This window comes from Corythoichthys intestinalis, chromosome 5 (genome assembly GCF_030265065.1).
Source record: "Corythoichthys intestinalis isolate RoL2023-P3 chromosome 5, ASM3026506v1, whole genome shotgun sequence".
NCBI classification, from domain to species: Eukaryota; Metazoa; Chordata; class Actinopteri; order Syngnathiformes; family Syngnathidae; genus Corythoichthys; species Corythoichthys intestinalis.
Window position 1 is genome coordinate 912,774 of NC_080399.1, and position 21,360 is coordinate 934,133.

At 42.0% G+C, this 21,360-nt stretch overlaps 1 protein-coding gene across 6 annotated transcripts in view; it reads right to left on the minus strand.

Moving 5' to 3' along the window:
• Positions 1–3,628: 3,628 nt before the first annotated feature.
• The window catches only part of dusp8a (dual specificity phosphatase 8a), a 128,507-nt gene continuing 110,775 nt past the window's right edge, over positions 3,629–21,360 (minus strand). For all 6 annotated transcript variants that reach the window (XM_057835701.1, XM_057835702.1, XM_057835704.1 and 3 more), the window contains 4 exons: positions 10,264–10,430; positions 9,931–10,090; positions 9,739–9,862; positions 3,629–7,524 (listed from right to left, as the gene is read on the minus strand). In XM_057835701.1, coding sequence (XP_057691684.1) covers positions 6,486–7,524; positions 9,739–9,862; positions 9,931–10,090; positions 10,264–10,430 — 1,490 coding nt within the window. In that variant the 3' untranslated portion in view covers positions 3,629–6,485. The remainder of the gene's footprint in view (positions 7,525–9,738; positions 9,863–9,930; positions 10,091–10,263; positions 10,431–21,360) is intronic.

Consider the following 21,360-nt stretch of genomic DNA (forward strand, 5'->3'; position numbering starts at 1 on the left):
TCGAGCAGAGGACGGCCACCTGTTAAAATGTGTGTAAGTACATCCATATGAGTCAGTGTAAAGTGCTTCGTTTTCACCACTTATATGGCCAAGATGACCGCATGTGCACGCAGCACGCACTCGCACCCCACCACCTTTGTGTTCATTATACTGCACGAGTATGTATGTGTGTCACGTGACTCAGAAGGGCCCCACGTTGCTTGTTGCCTGGAGCCCCCGGGCACCCTTGCTACTACGCCTGTGCAAGTAGGGCACAACCCACATCAAGAGGAGCTATTCACAAACACGCACGCAGCAATCTAACGCCAGATTTCTGTTGAAAAAGTACGAAAGCTGTACCGCATACAAACAGGAAGGATTGTCTTAGGAGTGATTTGTTCGAGGATTCAAGGTAATTATATTTTTCGTACCGTACGTGAATTTTGAAACGTGAAAAAAATCAATGGGAGAAATTAGCTGCTAATGCATTAGCATCATAGTTTGCAATATTTATGTAACATAAATGCTAGCTGCACATTTTTTTTTATGCTTTTAACCAAGAATCGAGACTGTTTTACATCCACATCTTTTAAGAATTCGGGGTTTTAGGCATTTATTCAAAATAATTTTCAACGGAAAAAGCTCTTTGTCTGTGTTTCCGCTCGGTCAGCTTTGACGGCCTCGCCAACAATGCAAGCCCCTTATTTATTGGCCCCGCCTCAATACATTATGAAGTCTATGAATTAGGGCTGTCAAAATGATCGCGTTAACGGGCGGTAATTAATTTTTTAAATGAATCACGTTTAAATATTTGACGCAATCGACGCACATGCCCCGCTCAAACAGATTAAAATGACAGTACAGTGTCATGTGCACTTGTTACTTGTGTTTTTTGGAGTTTTGTCACCCTCTGCTGGCGCTTGGGTGCGACTGATTTTCGGGGCTTCAGCAGCATGAGAACTGTGTAATTATTGACATCAACAATGGCGAGCTACTAGTTTAATTTTTGATTAAAATTTTTACAAATTTTACTAAAACGAAAACATTAGAAGGGGTTTTAATATAAAATTTCTATAACTTGTACTAACATTTATCTTTTAAGAACTACAAGTCTTTCTATCCATGGATCGCTGTAACAATGTTAATGCCATCTTGTGGATTTATTGTTATGATAAACAAATACAGTACTTATGTACAGTATGTTGAATGTATATATCAGTCGTGTGTCTTATCTTTCCATTCCAACAATAATTTACAGAAAAATATGGCATATTTTATAGATGGCTTGAACTGCGATTAATTTTTAAGCTGTGATTAAATCGACTAAAAATTTTAATCGTTTGACAGCCCTACTATGAATAAATGATTGAAAGATAATGAATTATAAACTTTACATATAACTACTGGTTTACCAGAAAGAAATAGTCACTAAGAAAACTAGAGAAGTACTAAAATACAGGTAGTCCCCGGGTTACGATGTATCCGACTTACGTGATTTCGACTTTACATTGCCGGCGTCTCGTCCGCCATTTGTGCTACAGCTGTTTTTTTTTTTTTTTTTTTTTTTAGTCACGTAACAATGTAGTGTACGTTAGAGCTCTGTATTTTCTCTAACAGCTGTCAAGTTTCCCTGGAAATATTTGCTTCGCCAATAAGAGGCGCTGTTGTCTCACTAAGGTTAATTGAAAATTGACATGATGAGCAGCTTGTTTATTTTTTTGCGTGCAGTGTTTTTGTTTTCCTGTCGTCACTGCACAATTCTTGGGACTGGGAAGGGCCAATGATCAAACGTCCGTGAGAGAATTCTCACTGAATCGGACGTGTCAAATAAAACGAATCAATTTCTGATAAGATGTCTGGAGATCTTTGGCTTTTGGAGCCTTGGGCTACCTTGACGTAGCATGTGACAGCTAGCAGATGTTTTGATGGGACCAAAACGGTTCGAACAATTAAGCGGCCGCGTTCTGGTCCAAGGAGTATTATTCACGCAAGGGCAATGATTCCGTCGCCCGCCGACGGCGATTGGATTTGGCGCGGCTAGCTTGGACTAAATCACGAGTCGGCGCGCCGTCGCTACCTGCGGCTGCGTCCGTATTTACCAGAGCTTTTTTTGACAAGGGATGGAAAAAAACATCTCAATTTCATCTGTAGCGTGGAAATGTGTCTGTCACACACACTGTCTGAGTCGGCATGACCAACAGTCACGAAATCAAGTCTGACAAACAAGCACAGGAGTGCTAAACAGGCTGAAGGCCGTCGTCTATTGGTCAACTCCTAACTGCAAAAATAGTGAACTTATTGTTGACATATTATTGCTAATTGTTTTGGGACGAGGGGAGGGAACGGCTGGGTAGCTCACGAGAAGATACGATTTGCTTATTTGATGCTTTCATCGTGATAAATCTGCCAACTTCAAGGTTTTCAAAATAAAATAAACATTCAGAGGAAAAAGAAAAGAACTTCAACTGAAGTTATTAGGTAAAAAGTGCCAAAATAATGTACCCTATAACTTGAAATGTGTTCACAAATACATCCCGTTTACCCGAGTTACCGCCAAAGTGCCACTAGGGGGCGGACAAAGCATTACAAATATAGGCAGGTGATCATAGTCCAATGCCATGACAATTCCCAAAACTCATTTTGCTGAGTTTTTACACAGATTATTAGTTATTTTCTTAGTGACTATTTCTTTCTGGTGACGCAGTATTTTTTTTGCGATATGTTTATAATTATTTTTCATTTATTGTTCATTTTAAAGGTGGCATGGCGGCGGATTGGTCAGCGCGTCTGCCTCACAGTTCTGAGATTTGTCAGTCCGGGATCAATTGTCTTATATTTCGGATAATTTCCTGTTGATTTCAGGGTATTTCCAGGTCACTGCCTGTTGCTTTAGGGAACATTACGGGTAACTTCTTGATTTTTGGTCACTTTTGGTATAATTTGGACATTCTGGTGTCACTTCTTCACATTTTGGATTATTTCCTGGTGATTTTAGGGCTTGTCCAAGTCCTTCCTGTTTATTTTGGGGCCGTTATAGGTCATTTCCAATTGATTTTTAGTCACTCTTGGCACGTTTCGGTCAATCTGGGGTCACTGCTTCACTTATTATTTCCTGTTGATTTGAAAGCATTTCCTGGTCAATTCCTGTTGATTTTGGGTCACTTCCTGTACATTTTGGGCATTCAGGAATGAATTGTTTTACCTTTCAGACAATTTTCCCTGTTGATTTCAGGGCATTTCCAGGTCACTTCCTGTTGATTTGAGGACCGTTACGGGTAACTTCCTGTTTGCTTTGGGGGCAATTATGGGTCAGTTCCCTGTTGATTTTGGGTAACTTTTGGTACAATTTGGGCATACCAGGGTCACTTTACATTTTGTATCATTTCCTGTTGATTTTGGGTCACTCTTGGTACGTTTTGGGGTCACTTTTTTATTTTTTGGAACATTTCCTGTTGATTTTAAGGCACTTCTATTTGATGTTTGGGGCCGTTATGAGTCATTTTTAGTATCATTTGGCCATTTCAGGGTTCTACACATTTCCTATTGATTTTAAGGCACTTTCTGATCACATGTTGATTTTTGGGCACATTTCTTTTTTGAGTCAATGTGAAAGAGCAAAAAAAAAAAAAAAAAAAAGACACAGAAGACATTTTGTATTTTGTCATGTTTGTATTTCGTCTCATTTTCACAAAACATGTACAGGGGAAGGAAAAGCCTTTCAATCGAACCTGAGGTATTTTTTTTTTTTTAGCGTCAAGCGGCCTAGCTAGCCTTTTCAAAACTCAGTGTTCTTCCACGTCTTGCTATTTACAACTTCATGGGAATAGCAAATGGGACAGCCTGCATCAGATTTCTTACATATCATAAATAATTCCATGGAGGAGGAGGGATTTAGGAGCTCCGTTGCCGACAAAAGGAAGGAATCTATCAGAAGTTGTAGCAGCAGCAGCACAAGGTAGGTCAAATGCCACACACACACACAATAAATAAGCACGAAGGGGATTGGCTCTGGACGTGTTGTGCCGATGTGCCGGGCTCACCGAAAGATCCCCTGAGAAGGAAAGAAAGCGGATATTGCTGGCTCCGACGCGTCTACGGGCGTTCATAAATAGCGTACAGCAAATAATAATCAGGAAATCAATCCACAAAACATTATATTAGATCTCATTACCAGAATGACCAATAAATTAAAAGTCCTTTTGGGTCGCTGTACATATACAGTATATTCAGTTCTTTGTCCCGGCGTGGACCGCTGTGCTTTGGGGTTGGAGATATCGCATATGAGGCTGGAATCGGGAGGCAAAAAAAAGCTGCCGGCCATTTTGGGACAGGAGACTTCTCCGGCTTCACGCCACTAAAATTGAAACTGGTGGCCCTTTTGGGGAAGGAGACGACGACTGGCTTCGTTCCACTAAAAACACTTCATTGGCGGCCATTTTGGGACAGATGACTTCTTTGGCTTAACTACACTAAAATACTGGTGGACCTTTTGGAGCAGGAAAGTTGTCTAATATTCTTCTTCTTATTATTCTGGTGGTCATTTTGGGAGTGACGCCTTCTCCAGCTTTACACCACTAAAAGAGTTTTAACTAGCGGCCATTTTGGGACAGAACACTTCTCTGGCTTGGCTTTAGTCCACTAAAATAGTAAAACTGGCAGAACTTTGGGAGCAGGAAACGTGTCTAACTTTACTCCACAAAAAAAATTCTTAACTGGTGGCCATTTTGGGACAGCAGAGTTCTCCAGCTTTTCACCACTAAAAATTCTTTTAAGTAACTAGCAACCACTTTGGGACAGAGGACTTCTCGAGCTTTACTCCACTAAAATATTCTTGACTGGTGGCCATTTTGGGACAGGAGCCTTCTACAGCTTGACTGTGCTAAAAGAGTTACCTTGTGGCCATTTTGGGACAGTAGACTTTTCAGGCTTTACTCCACAATTTTTTTTTTTTTTTTTTGAAGTAACCTGCTGCCATATTGGGACACATGACCTCTCCAGCTGTACTCCACTGAAATATTCTTAACTGGTGGCATTTTGGGACAGCAGAGTTCTCTGGCTTTTCACCACCAAAAATTCTTTTAAGTAACCAGCCACCATTTTGGGGAAAAAAAAGACTTCTCTGGCATGGCTTTACTCCACTAAAATATTCTTAACTGGTGGCTATTTGGGACAAAAGACTTGTCTGGCTTTACTCAACTAAAATATTATTACCTAGTGGCCATTTTGGGACAGAAGACCTCTCTGGCTTGGCTTTACTCCACTAAAATATTCTGAACTGCTGGCCATTTTGCAACAGGAGCGTTCTGCAGCTTTACTCCGCTAAAAGCGTTAACTAGCAGCCATTTTGGGACAGAAGTATTCTGCGGCTTTACTCCACTAAAAGTTAGCTGGCGGCCATTTTGAGACATGTTACTTCTCTAGCTTTACTCCACCAAAATATTCTTAACTGGTGGCCATTTTGGGACAGGAGATTTTTCTGGCTTTACTAAAAATTCTCTGTAGTAACCAGCAGCCATTTTGGGACAGACCTCTCCAGCTAGTACTCCACTAAAATATTCTTAACTGGCGGCCATTTTGGGACAGGAGATTTTTCTGGCTTTACCCTAAATTCTCTGTAGTAACCAGCAGCCATTTTGGGACAGACCTCTCCAGCTGTACTCCACTAAAATATTCTTAACTGGTGGCCATTTTACGACAGGAACATTCAGCAGCTTTACTCTGCCAAGCGTTAACTGGCGGCCATTTTGAGGCAGATTCCTTCTCTAGCTTTACTACACCAAAATATTCTTAACTGCTGGCCATTTTGGGACAGGAGACTTTCCTGGCTTTATGCCACAAAAAAATTCTCTGAAGTAACCGGCAGCCATTTTTGGACACGAGACTGCTCCAGCTGTACTCCACTAAAATATTCTTAACTGGTGGCAATTTTGGGACAGGAGACTTCTCTGGCTTGGCTTTAGCCCACTAAACTTTTTTGGACTAGCTAGTAGCCATGTTGGGAAAGGGGACTTCTCTGGCTTTACCGTTGGAACGGCTTTAATGTCGTTTCACAAATGAATGTTGTTTTCCATCCTCGGCGATCCGTTTTGACTGGGAGGGGCTGACTGACAGCCCTCCCAGTAAAAATGGACTGGATGTCTATCGCCTTTGATGGCAGTGTGCTGACAACTTGTTTCGTCTCTCACATTTATAAAATGGGTTGAAAATGGAGTCATCTGTAGTCATTTCAAGGCCATTCCTGTTAATTGGTTTGAATGGAGCTGCCCTGAATGGCCGGCAATTGCCTCACGGTGCGCACATGACATCTAGCCTCGTGCGATATCTACGTTTGGGGTGGCAGGACACCGACGTGGGAGGTCGCTTCGGGTCGCAATATAGAGTCACGTACCCATCAGAACCACTCCACGGTTTAGTCCAAAACCAAGTTGTTCTAAAGGATAAGGGTGCAGAAGTTCAGCGCCTTTAGGACATGTCCATTACGGTTCCGAACAGGCCTTCTCCTGGTGTCAGGAGACCTCGATGATCTCCAGGCTCCCGGAGAAGCTGGACTGTTTCCCGATCTTGCCCAGTTCTTCCCGGGAGCGCGTTTCGGAGATGCCCTCCTCGAACTCCATCTGGCAGCTGCGCCGCTTGAACTGTTTGTCGTTGTTGGCGTCGCGCGGCGGCTTCTCCTTGGCGGGTTTGTCCCGTAAGCGCGCCGCTTCGCTGCAGCCGAACGCCACGTACGCCGAGCTGCTCCCGAAGCGGAGGGGCGAGCGGGTCCCTCCGCCGTCCGGCTCCGGTTCGCCGCCCTCCTCCGAGCGCCACGGGTCCTCGGCGGCGACGGGAGTGACGGGGGTGCCGGCCCGGACGCCGTCTCTGTGTTTGGTCCACATGGCGCCGGAACCCAGGGAGGGCAGAGAGGGCGGCGCCAGGAGCGAGGGACACTTGGAGTTCTCGTCCAGAGACAGGCAGAGGGACTGCGGCGGCAGCAGCGGGAGTTGCCGGAAACGGATCGGCGACGCGCCGGAGCCGTGCTTGGCTTTCCTCCTGGACCTGGAAGAGGCGGGCCGGTGGACCCCCTCGCTTCCCGGCGAAGGGAAGGGCGAGTCGGAGGAGCCGGGACTGTCCGGGACGCCGTCGGAGGTCGGGCTGTCCAGTTTGCACAGTTTGGGGACGTCTTGGGAGTGCGCGGGCAAGGCGGCCGAGCGCGGGCCGTCGGGGCAGTACACCGATTTAATGTCCAGGGAGAAGGAACGTTTCAGGCGATTGGTGTCCACGATCCTGTCGGCCGAGAGGCGCAGGCCGTTGAAGCCCCGCCGGAGGGACGAGGGCGACGCTACTTTGGGCTCCGGGTTTTGGGGCTCCGCCGCAGGCGAGTCGTAGCGACCGGGGTTCATCTCCAAACACGCGTCGACGCCGTTGAGGTCGGAGCGGCCTTCCGGGTTCTCGTCGTCGGCGCCTGAAGTTAACGCTCGGAGCAGTCGCAAACCTTTCTCGAACTCCAGCAGCTGACCCAGGAAGTTAAAGTTGGGAGATATGGAGGGTCTTCGGTCCTTTACGAACCTGGCGGACGTAAAAAAAAAAAAAAAAAAAAAAAAAGTTTCTTTGGATTAGCGATGGTGTATGACGGTGTCGTCGTACGCACGAGACAAATTCACAAAAGACTCGGTCATGACTCACAGAAGTCCTAGTCTCGGTGGTTTCTGATTAGGTTCAGTCTCGTTTCAGTCTGGGTCTTGACATCCAAAATTTTCATACGCTCGAGACAAATTTTCAAGGTCATGGACTGGTTTTGGACTCAGTCTTGGTCTGGACTCAACAAAAGTCTGGGTCACGGTCTTGTTTCGGTCATGGTCTCAACACCCAAAAGTCTTGATCCTAATATCACTGATTCCTGACATGCAGCATCTTGGTCATGTGTCAGTCTTGGTCTTGACTCCCAAAAATCCTGTTCTTAATTTCAGTGCTTCCTAATATTGGGCAAGACTTGGTCATGTCTCAGTCTTGGTTTAGGTCCGGATCTTGGTCTCGGCTTTAAAAACTCTTCATCATAATATCAGCGAGTCCCATTTTCCGGCAAGTCTCAAAAGTGTCTCAGTCTTGGTTTAAGTCTTGATCACTGTCTAGTTTCGGTCTTAACTCCAAAACTCGTCTCAGTGATTCCTGACATGGCTCGCTCTTGGTTTAAGTCTTGGTTTGGAATCCCAAAGCTTGATTTTAATCTCAGTGACTCCTAATTTCTGGCAAGTCTTGGTCGTTTATCACTCTTAGTTTAGGTCTCGTTTTAGATATCTCAACGATTCCTTATTTCTGGAATATCTTTGTCATTTTCCTGTCTTGGTTTTAGACTCTGCCTGCTTTCAGTCTAGGTCTTGCCCCCTAAAAGTCTTGATCTTGATCTCAGCGCGTTCGGATTTTGGGTCGTGTCTCAGTCTTGGATTAGGTCTTGACGGTTCCGTTTGGGTCTTGGTCTCAATCCCCAAACTATCTTGACTTCATTTTAGTGATTCCTGATTTCTGGAATATTTGGTCATGATTTAGTCTTGCTTTAGGTCTCAGTCTGGTTTCAGTCTTCGTATTAACTCCCCAAAGTTTCGCTTTTGACTTAATCTTAGCACTTCCTTATTTGCAGCTAGTCTTGGTTTAGGTTTTGGTCTGCTTTCAGTCTTGGTCTTGACCCCCAAACGTCTTGATCTTGATCTCAGTGCATTCTGGTTCTGGGCAAGACCTGGTTGTGTCTCAGTCTTGGTTTAGGGCTTGACTTGACGGTTTTGTTTGGGTCTTTGTCTTAATCCCAAAACTATCTTGACTTCATTTCAGTGATTCCTGATTTCTGAAATATTTGGTCATGTGGTTCTTGCTTGATGTCTCAATCTGGTTTCAGTCTTGGTCTTGACTACCAAAACTTTTGCTGTTAATTTCATCTCAGCACTTCTTTTTGCCGCAAATCTTGGTTTAGGTTTTGATCTGGTTTCAGTCTTGGTCTTCTATCCCATAAATTTGGATCTAAAGATGAGTGATTCCTGACATACTATCTTAGTCATGTCTCGGTCTTGGTTTAAGTCTTTGATTTAATTCTCAGTGATTCCCGATTTCTGGCAAGTCTTGGTCGCTTCTCACTTTTAGTTTAGGTCTCGGTCTTGTTTTAGTCATCTCAGTGATTCCTGGCATATCTTTGTCATTCCAAGTCTTGGTTTAAGACTCGGCCTGCTTTCAGTGTTTGTCTTGACCCCCAAAAGTCCTGATGTTGATCTCGGCACGTTTTGACTTCGGGCAAGACCCGGTCGTGTCTCAGTTCTGGTTTAGGTCTTAAATTGACGCTTTTGTGAGCGTCTTGGTTTTAATCCCAAAACTATCTCGACTTCATTTCAGTGATTCCTGATTTCTGGAATATCTTGGTCATGTCTTAGTCTGGCTTTAGGTCTCAGTCTGATTTCAGTCTTGGTCTTGACTCCCAAGAGTCTTGATCTTAATGTCAGTGACTGGTGATTTCCGGCAAGTCTTGTCGTGTCTCCGTTTTGGTTTAAAATCTCGGTCTTGTTTTTGGACTTTCAAAAAGTCTCAATCTCGATCTTGGGCAGGTTTCAGTCACAGTCTTGAGCTCCACGCTAGCGAATAGCTTCTAGTAAATCGCAATGACATGTACAGATACTACCCGTCAAGTGTTTTAACCGTTTCACTTGACTCGGCATAAGTGAAAACTTAGAACCTAGCCGCCGCCACGTTTATCGCGCTGCCCAATAGTCCGTTCCCTTTTTGTCAAGTGAGCGAGCGTACCTGTAGGCGTCATCCGACGACAGGCCCATGGTCTTCATGATGTACGCGATGGCGATGGTCGCCGAACGCGAGATTCCGGCCAGGCAGTGCACAATGACTCTGCAGTTGGACACCTTGGCTTTGTCTGGCGGAGGAAAGCGACAGGTTGAGATTTCCCGGAACAGTTTTACCGTGGCGAATCCCACGTCTTACCGATGAATTCGTTGGTTTTGTCCAGCCAAGGGAGCAATTTCTCGCAGTAGTTGTCGTTGACCGGGATGCGCATGAAGTGGCTTTCGCTGATGAAGTCCGGCTTGGGGCACGTGTTGCTAGCGTTTAGCACGTAGGTTATGCCGTTCTGAGACATCAGATCCTGCGGGGGAGGACATTTTGACTTGAGTTGCTATGCTAGTCCGATTCGTGGAAAAAGTAGACCAAAAGTCTTAGAGTTCATTGGCCCCTTCCGGTTTAAATCGATCAGATGTCTAGCGTCGTTGACTTGATCGTAGAAGTCCTACTTCTTCGGTTGGCCGCTTTCAGACATACCTTATTGAGGACGTCTTTCTGGGAACCCAGGTAGAGGTGCGGCAGGATGCGAGTGGGCCCCACGTTGGCCACGGGTAAGCAGGGCTGCGACAAGCTGACGGGAAGAGCGGCCGGCGGCTTCCCTTCGCACAGGCCGGGGAAGCAGGAGGAGAACGCCGCGAAGCCTCCTGAGAAAACACGAGTGCGGCACCGTTAAGTATCCCGTCCCGGAGCGCTCGGACCAAAATAAATGACATTTTTCTGGCCTGTTTGGATTCCATTTTCTTGCTAAATTCACACCACATCATATCATCCACATATTACATGCTAATTTTGAAAAATGAATTCCAAAAAGCAGTCCAGCACATATCTGAATGTGTTCATTAACTCAGTGGCTGCCGTTGACCATAATAAATGTCAGGATAGAACGATCGCTTTGAGTCGAAGTTGCCATCACTGGTACGTTTGTTTCACTTCTTTTTTTTTTTACATTTAAGTAAATTAATACAAATTAAAAATAACAATTTGTTTTTTGACTTTTTTCATTTGGGGAAAAAAATGGACCTGACGTGTATTGCCATCAATGGCATTGAAAAATTTCCACTTTAAAACATTAATAAACGCAGGCAAATTTTGGATTTAAAAAAAAAAAAAAAAGTCCTTTTGTTTTAAATTTAAAATATTACTGAATGCCAAATCAGTATAATATACAGAATGTATATAATATATACTGGACTGTCTCAGAAAATTAGAATACACAATATTCTAATTTTCTGAGACAGTCCTGTATATTGTTCTATGTAAAGGACGTCAGCCAAGGTCGGCCCCCCACATTTTTACCACGCCAAATCTGGTCCCCTTTGCAAAAAGTTTGGACACCCCTGCTTTAAATGGTGGATTAATGTACAGGACTGTCTCAGAAAATTAGAATATTGTGTATTCTAATTTTCTGAGACAGTCCAGTATATATATATTAAACAAAACAACAAAATTATTATTCATTTGCTATTAAATATTTTGAAATATACAAGAAAACCATTTAAATAATGATATTAAATTGCTTTTTTCCCTTTTTTTAAAATTTATAATTCTAATGAAAAAAAAATTGTAGAGCACTTTTATCAGTGGTGGATGAAGTACTCACTTTTTTTCCCCCCTTAAGTACACATACAGGGGTAAAAATTACTAAAGTAAATGTACAAGTATCTAAAAAATACTAATCAGTACTTGCTTTAAAATTTAATTTACAAGTATTTTCTACTGATGCAAAATGTGAACTATAATATTATGTAACCGTGCAGAATAGAAAAAAATCAAAATTGACTGCACTGTAAACAGACGCCTAACAAGCCCAAAAACACTCCAAAACATATCTTAATGGCAGATTACAAGAAAGCATCGGGTGCATATACCCCACCTACTATACAAGAGTGCACAGCACCCATTTGAAGGCGTGTTGCTCTCGCTGTTGTTTTTGAATTGGTCAATATCTTGTTCACCTGCCCAATCTTGCTTGTACTCGTGTTGCTCCCTCTTGTGCTCAATAACGATATCGTGGCACGGGGCATGAAAACGAAAACATCAATTCACAATGAGATAAAAACAAACAAAAGTAACGTTTAACGCTGGTCACAATTTGAAAAGTAGTGGAGTCAAAAGTACAGATACATGCTATAAAATCGATTGAAATCAAAGTACTACATTACTACAGTACTACACATTTGTACTCAAGTACTGAAACCACAAAAATGGACTTAAGTACGGTAATGAAGTACGTTGACTTTGTTGTATTCCACCACTGGCTTTTCCAGATGCTCAAAAACGTCCCCGCAACCGATGGGTAAAGTTCTGCCGTACGTAAACATTTATTTTCTTCGCCAAATCAATACAGAATTTCAAAATCTCACAGCCAAAAATTCATGAAATAACATTAAATATCCATCGTCTGTCAAACGCACATTAAATAAATGGGTTAAATCACCATTTTGATGTCAAATGATTCATTGAAACGAGGGCATTTATGCAATGAGGGGGGGAAAAAAACCCTTAACATTTTCCTCCATTAGCAGTGTAAACGGAGTTTTTTTTGGTTTGTTTTTGGAGCGACAGAAGCAAAGAAGAGGCTCTCTTGTTCTGGAGCTCGAGGGTGGTCAGGAATGCGCGCCTCTGGCCCTTTAAGAGGCAGGCGGCTCCGCTTTTGGCATACGCGTGTCTGTCTCCGTTTCCTGCATGAGCTCATGTCCCGTACCAGTGCATTGCGTCAGGCTCGGGGAATGAGCGCCGCGCCGCGCTAACGGAACCCTGGGCCCAGCGCTTCCATCTTACACGAAGGGCCGGGAACCTCTGGCGACCTCGCGGGCAATTGAGGATTCAAAAGAAAAACAAGCCAACTTGAAAATGAATTTTGATTGCGAACTAATAAGATGTCCAATTCATTTAAACTGGGAAGACTGTCAATACTCCTTTTAGTGGAAGGGATGAGCGAACTAATGTTCAGTGACCCAAAATATACAGGAAGTGACCAATGATCACCTGGACATGCCCTATAATCCACTGGAAATGATCCAAAATGTGCAGAAATGGACCATTAGGTGCCCCAAAATGTATAGGAAGTGACTTAAAACTAACAGGAAGTAACCTGGAAATGCTGCAAAACACACAGGAAGTAACCAATGAATAGGAAGTCACCCACGAATGCCCTCAAATCAACAGGAAATGATCTAAAATGTCCAGAAAGTGACCACTAAGTACCCCAAAATGTACAAGAAGTGACCTAAAATCAACAGGAAGAAACCTGGAAATTGCCCAAAACCAATAGGAAGTGACTAATGAATAGGAACTGACCTACAAATCCCCTCAAATCAACTGGAAATGATAAAAAAAATGTCTAGGAAATGACCACTAAGTGCCCCAAAATGTACAGCAAGTGACCTAAAGTCAACAGGAAGTCACCTGGAAATGCAGCAAAACCAACAGGAAGTAACCAATGATTTGGAAGTCACCTGGACATACCCTCAAATCAACTGGAAATAATCCAAAATGTCCAAAAAGTGATCACTAAGTGCCCCAAAATGTATAGGAAGCGACCTAAAACTAACACGAAGTAATCTGGAAATGGCCCAAAACCAACAGGAAACGAGCAATAAACAGGAACTGACCTAGAAATGTCCTCAAATCAACTGGAAATGATCCAAGATGTACAGAAAGTGACATGGAAATGGTGCAAAACCAACTGGAAGTGACCAATGAATTAGAAGTCACCCAAAATTGCCCTCAAATCACTGGAAATGATCGGGATATGACCCTAGAATACCCCAAAAGGTACAGGAAGTGACCTAAAGTCAACAGAAAGTGACCTGGAAATGCTGCAAAACCAACAAACTGCAAGTCACTTGGACATGCTCTCAAATCAACTGAAAATGATCCAAAATGTGCAGAAAGTGACCACTAAATGCACCAAAATGTCCAGGAAGTGACCTAAAATCAACAGGAAGTAACCTGGAAATGGCCCAAAACCAACAGGAAACAATCAATAAACAGGAACTGACCTAGAAATGTCCTCAAATCAACTGGAAATGATCTAAAATGTACAGAAAGTGACATTGAAATGCTGCAAAACCAACCGAAAGTGACCAATGAATTAGAAGTCTCCCAGAAATGCCTTCAAATCAACTAGAAATGATCAGGATGTGACCCCAGAATACCGCAAAATGTACAGGAAGTGACCTAAAATCAACAGGAAGTGGCCCAAAACCAAGAGGAAGCGATCAATAAACAGGAACTGACCTAGAAATGTCCTCAAATCAACTGGAAATGATCTAAAATGTACAGAAAGTGACATGGAAATGGTGCAAAACCAACTGGAAGTGACCAATGAATTAGAAGTTACCCAGAAATGCCCTCAAATTAACTGGAAATGATCAGATATGACCCCAGAATACTGCAAAATGTACCGGAAGTGACCTAAAATCAAGAGGAAGTGACCTGGAAATGCCCCAAAATCAACAGGAAGTGAACAATTAACTGGAAATCACCCGAATACGAACTGGAAATGATCCAAAATGTCCGAGATACAACCCCAGGAGGACACCCCTAAATGTCCAGGAAGTAAACTAAAATCAAGAGGAAGTGACCCGGAAATGCCCTGAAACAGAAAGTGACCAATAAACTGAACATCACCTGGAAAAGCCCTAAAATGAACTAGTAAATGATCCAAAATGTACAGGACATGGCCCGGAATAGCCCAAAAAAATGAACAAGAAGTGTGGATTTATAGGTCAAAACTCAATTTAATGTTGTTACCCTAACCCTTAAACAAAAGCCCCAAAACACAATGTTTTTTAAAAAAAAAAACAACCTAAAATTCCTAACTAATCGCTGATAAAGAGCGCAAAAGCAGCCGAGTGAGAAGCATGCTGAAAGCCCGACGTCAGCAGCAGAGAGAAGCCACACTTGTGCCGCTCCTTGAAGTTCGACGTCAGTCTCTCGGCTATTAATGGCAACTGACGGAGAGATGACATCGACGCTCCGTTGATTGATGTGGAACAAATGATAAGATAACTTCTCCTGCAGTTTTAAAGCAGCGCGAAGCATGTAAACGTTGACATTTTCATAACCTTGGTTGCCATTTTTGCCCAACAATGGGGTCAATATTGCCAAGGTGGCATTCCAAATCCACCTACACTTCTGGCACCCCTGCAATTCTGTAAGACTGCTCAATTTCTCCCAGAAAATGATTGCAATTACAAATGTTTTGGTAGTTATATCTTCATTTATTTGACTTACAATGAAAAAACACAAAAGAGAATGGGGGAAAAAATGAAATCATGATCATTTTACACAAAAGTCCAAAAATGGGCTGGACAAAAGTATCGGCACCCTTTGAAAAATCATCTGATGCTTCTTTAATTTGTGTCATTAACAGCACCTGTGACTTACCTGTGGCACATAACAGGTGGTAGCAATCACTAAATCACACTTTCAGCCAGTTAAAATGGATTCAAGTTGACTCAACCTCCGTCCTGTGTCCTTGTGTGTGGATAAAGAGAAAAGAAAGAAGACTAAAGAACTGTCTGAGGACTTGTGAAGCAAAATTGTGAGGAAGCATGGGTAATCTCAAGGCTACAAGTCCATCTCCAAAGACCTGAATCTTCCTGTGTCATCAATAAAGTGTAATGCCCACGGAACTGTGGCTAACCTCCCTAGATGTGGACGGAAAAGAAAAACTGACGAGAGATTTACACCAAACATTGTGTGAATGGTGGATACAGAACCTCGACTAACATCCAAACAAGTTCAAGCTGTCCCGCAGTCCGAGGGTACAACGGTTTCAATCTGTACTATTTGTCAGCATCTGAATGAAAAGGGACTATGGTAGGAAACCCAGGAAGACCCCATTTCTGACCCAGAGACATAAAAAAGCCAGGCTGGAGTTTGCCAAAACTTACCTGACAAAGCCAAAAACGTTTTGGAAGACAAAAGTAGAGCTTTTTGGGAAAAGCCATCAACATAGAGTTTACAGGGGGAAAAAACAAGGCCTTCAAAGAACAGAACACGGTCCCCACAGTCAAACATGGAGGAGGTTCCTGATGTTTTGGGGTTGCTTTGCTACCTCTGGCACTGGACTGCTTGACCGTGTGCATGGCATTTTAAAGTCTGAAGACTACCAACAAATTTTGCAGCATAATGTAGAAAGCTGGGTCTCCCTAAGAGGTCTTCCAGCAGGACAATGACCCAAACGCACTAGAAAATGGTTTGAGAGAAAGCACTGGAGACTACTAAAGTGGCCAGACCCGAATCCAATAAAACACCTGTGGAGAGATCTGAAAATGGCAGACCTGGAGCAGTTGGCCAAAGACAAACGGTCTAAAATTCCAGCAGAGCATCGTAAGAAACTCATGGATTCCGAAAGCGGTTGTTCGCAGTTGGGTTGTGCTACCAAGAATGAGGCTGAGGGTGCCAATACTTTTGTCCAGCCCATTTTTGGACTTTTGTGTTAAAATGATCATTTTTCATTCTCTTATGTGTTTCTTCATTGCAAGCAAAATCAATGAAGATCGTAAGTGCAATCATTTTCTGGGAGAAATTCAGCATTATCTGACAGAATTGCAGGGGTGCCAGTACTTTTGGCCGGAAGTGTAAAGCATTTTAATTGCCTTGTGTTGAATTGTGCTATACAAATAAATTTGCCTAGTTTTTTAGAGCCTTTTTAACAGGAAGTATTCCACCCCCTCCCCCCCCAAAAATAGGGCTGTCAAAATTATTGCGTTAACAGGCGGTAATTAATTTTTCAAATCAATCATGTTAAAATATTTGACACAATTAACGCACATGCCCCGCTCAAACAGATTAAAATGTACAGTACAGTGTAATGTCCGTTACTTGTTTTTTGGTGTTTGGCGCCCTCTGCTGGCGCTTGGGTCCAACTGGTTTTATGGGTTAGTACCATGAGTGAGCATGGTGTAATTATTGACATCAACAATGGCGAGCTACTAGTTTATTTTTTGATTAATTTTTTTTTTTTTTTTTTACAAATTTCAATAAAACGAAAACATTAAGAGGGGTTTTAATATAACATTTCTATAACTTGTACTAACATTTATCTTTTAAGAACTACAAGTCTTTCTATCCATGGATCGCTTTAAGAGAAAGTTAATAATGTGTATGCCATCTTGTTGATTTAATGTTATAATAAACAAACACAGTACTTATGTACCGTATGTTGAATGTATATATCCGTCTTATCTTTCCATTCCAACAATAATTTACAGAAAAATATGGCATATTTCATAGATGGTTTGAATTGCGATTAATTACCATTAATTTTAAAGCTGTGATTAACTCGATTAAAAATTTTCATCGTTTGACAGGCCTATTATAAATGTAATAGAGGTACTGTATATAAAAAAAAATCGTATAAAAAAATAATAGTGGTACAAATGTTGTTTTTTTTGGCATTCCTGGATACTGAAGAGATGATGAACAATTTCTTGTGTATGTTAATATAATTTGTGTTAAAATGATGCAATTAAATTTGCTAATAAAATCCAGACATTTATTCTGGAAGTTTTCCAAATGTTTCTTTAGTAGTTCTTGATTACGATGAATGAATTTTTAAGCTGTAATTAACTCGATTAAAAATTTTAATCGTTTGACAGCCTTAAGAAAAATCTATTTGAGCGGTTCCTGGAGCGCATTGTAATAAGAAAAGAGACCAGTTCCTAGAGACAAACAGGAAAATGGTGACGTCACCCGACAAGCATTTCCCTTTGGACGTGAGAACATTTGTTACAAGTACACAAGACGGGACATTCCTACGAAGACGTTTGCGCAACAGCACGCCTGGGGAGAAAGTGCGCAACGCGCAGACTTCTAAAAATAGACCGAAACGACAAGTTTTTCGGGCTTTTTGACGCATGTCAACCGAGCTCAAAACCCCTATTGTTTGTGATAGCCTATCGCTAACTGCCCTTCTTGATCAAATCTGTTAAGTATGACTTGTGCTTTTTCCTATTTGAATTTTTAACTGTCTTTTGACTTTTAGATATCTTTTTGTTTTTATTTCCATTTCTAAATTGCTTTTAATTGAATATAAATAGTATAGAAAACAAGGGCGTAGGTTTGGTCTCAATATTGGTAGGGACGATATGCCATAATTAACCTGTACCAACACTTTTTGCTGGGGACGGGACATTCTTAATGATCAATGCAAAAATAAATCTGTATTGACTAACTTTTACGTGTATTGGTTCAGCCAACACCGTTCAATTCAAACCTTTGTTTTAAAAAAAATATCAAAGAAGCAATTTGAAAACTTTCCGGATTTTATGAGCACATTTAACTCGCATTATTTGAACATAAATTATATTAACATTCACAATACATAGAAACTTTTTAATCATCCCTTAACTATCCAGGACTGCAAAAAATTAAACATTTGTCTTAATACCACTCAACATTGCCTAAATAAAGAAATTAAATATAACTGAAAATGTTATTAGGAAATAACAAAAAAAAAATAAAAATTTCGTTTTCCAGGTAAACTACTGCTTTTGTCCACAAGCACAACCAAACTAAAAAAAAAAAATTAAAGCTCCTGTGGGCTGCTTTAAGACCACATAAATAAAATTAAAAGTAAAATTGGAGAGAAAGGGGTAAAACTCGGTTCACTACATTTTTCACAGTTCAATTAACGTTAACAGTACAAAACACATAAAGGAGGACTCTGTAAGCAGCGACCTAATCGACTTTTGCAGGTTTGCAAGTTCACACAGTTTAACGTTATGCCAACTCTGATGCAGGTCAGACTTTCAGTAGCAAAATTAGTGGTGTGTTCCCCACTTCCATAACATTGACATATTTTTACATTTCTTACAGTGGCTGCTGCTGGCTGGGGAAAAAAAAACCCTTCTAATATCGTTAATATCTAATGTGTGGGTGTCTGTGGGGTCCAAGTTATTAGCCATTCAAATTGTGCGTTTTGGAGGAAAAACATTGATTGGCACATTCAGCAAGTGAAAAGAGTAACTCGAGTTTAAAAACTGATCCGAGTAATTTTATTCACCTCGAGTAATCGTTTATTTTGACAGCTCCAAGCATCACGTTCTGCTCGGACTACTTTTAATGCGGGACAATGCGCTGATGTCAAGTGCATAGAGGAAGAAGCAAAAAAACAACTTACACCAGCCGACACCCGCTACAAATGACGCCGACTTTGCTAAATACTAGCCCGCACGATGCTACGTTGATAGCAGGTAGCGTCTGATGAGTCTCAGAGATCACATGTATGTTGAACTAGATGCGCAATGACAGACTCGGCTGCGTCTGGGCAGCGTTAGTAAACAGCCGCCATTTTAAAGCAGTAGAGCGCTAAGCGCTAATAAAGAGCGCTAAGTGCTAATAAATAAGATTAACCTTACTGTCACTAGCTCACGCAACGTTAGCCCTGCGGAGGGGTAGGTTTCTACTAATTATGACCACTGTCCATGCGTGGCTAACGTGTCTTACATACAGGCTTTAACATAACAGCGTTGTGGAGTGATGAGGGTGTCAAATAAAAACTCAATAATGCTAACTATCAATTTTAGCGCAGTAGTCATTGCTGGATAAAACACCAAGTAGCACTGGTCCCTAATGTGCTCCAATACAGCCTGTATCATACATTTATTTTGAACACTGCAAAAACTCCAAATCCTATCAGGACTTACAGTTTAGACTAACTTAAAACTTAATTAGAACTTCAAAATGGCTTGACACAAATAGAAATTCAGTTGAAACACGTGGCAAAAAAAATCCTAACTTTTAAGTGATGTGTGTTGTCAAGCGTAACGAAATTTTTAGGTATATATATATATATGTATTTTTTTTTAAATAAGATCTAATGGTTTTTTGAGTGAAAGCAGTGAATTAGTCTTTTTTTTTTTTAATTCTAGTTACATCTGAGATGCAATTGTTGGCTGTTTTCAACAATATACATCGAAAATAAAGACATTCATTGACTGAAAATGGTTAAAGATTAGATGAAATGTCTTGTTTTCTCATGTATATTTATAATTGCTCTTCACCTAAAAATATATTTGTTTTATCCGATTACTGGATAGAATTTTCAGTCGATTACTCGATTACTAAAATATTCGATAGCTGCAGCCCTAGGTACATGTAAGTCCGAACATAATGAAAATAATTCACTTCATAATGATGTGGTCAATTGCAACAATTAAAACATATGGGAAGTGGTGGAAGTTGGTGGGGACAATGTGAGCATCCTAAAAAGTTGCTCGTGTTTTGTCCCTACCGTCCCAATGCAAACCTACGCCCTTGATTGAAAATGTTAGTATTGTGACAACAGTAAAGCCGCCACGCTAAAATTTTTCTTGCCCCAGCTTCACCTTATTGTCACATAACCTCCCCCTGACGGCGCCGTCGGCCCGCCGCTTAGCTCACGGCGTTCCCCTTGTCGGGATGATTTAGCGCACACGCCAGAGTGTCAAAAGAGCTGCAGAGACGTGACCTCACATTCTCCAGAAAAGAAAAGCCGCGTGTCAGAGCAAACACACACACGCACACAATGAAGTCATTGAAAACAAACGCGCGCACACACAGCTGTCTCCCAACATGACATCACAAGGTCAACCGGGATGATGAGTTCATGTTCAGCGCGGACAGATAAGCGCTTCCACCTCGACACGCTGACACACACACAAAAGGAAAAAAGTATCGAGAATAGTTGTCAGATAAGAAGTTTCTAACGAGCAAAATGGTACTTCCTGATTGATTGATCGCGCAGGAGCGTGTTGCAAACCTCCACTTCGTCTGATGTGCTAGCCAATCGGGAGAAAGAGGCAGGACCAGGAAGCAACTATTCACGTCCTGCTGATTTTGGGGCATTCTGGGGTCACTTCCTGTTGATTTTGGGGCATTCTGAGGTCACTTCCTGGTCATATTGGGGCATTCCGGGGTCACTTCCTGTTGATTATAAGGCATCTCTGACTTCCTGTAGATATTATGTCACTTCCTGTTGATGTCGAAGCATTTCGGGGTTACTTCCTATAAGTTTTGGGGCATTTCAGGGTCATTTCCTGCTGTTGGGGCATTTCGGGGTCACTTCCTGATAGTGTTGGGGCATTTTGAGGTCACTTCCTGTTGATTTTGTGGCATTTCGCTGTCACTTCCTGTTGATTTTAGGGCATTTCAGGGTTCAGTTCCTGTCAATGTTGGGGCATTTCGGGGGTCACTTCCTGTTGATTTTAGGGCATTTCAGGGGTCACTTCCTGTTCATCTTGGTGCATTCCGGGGTCACCTGTTGATTTTAGGGAATTTCGGGGGTCACTTTCTGTTGATGTGACATTCATATTGGGTCACTTCCTGTTCATATTGGATCGCTTCCTTTTGATTTTGGGGCATCCTGGGGTCAATTCCTGCTCATATTGGGTCACTTCCTGTTGATTTTGGGGCATTTCGAGGTCACCTGTTCATTTGAGGGAATTTCGGGGGTTACTTCCTACTACTATTGGGACATTTTGAGGTCACTTCCTGTTGATGTGACATTCATATTGGGTCACTTCCTGTTCATATTGGATTGCTTCCTGTTGATTTTGGGGCATCCTGGGGTCAATTTCT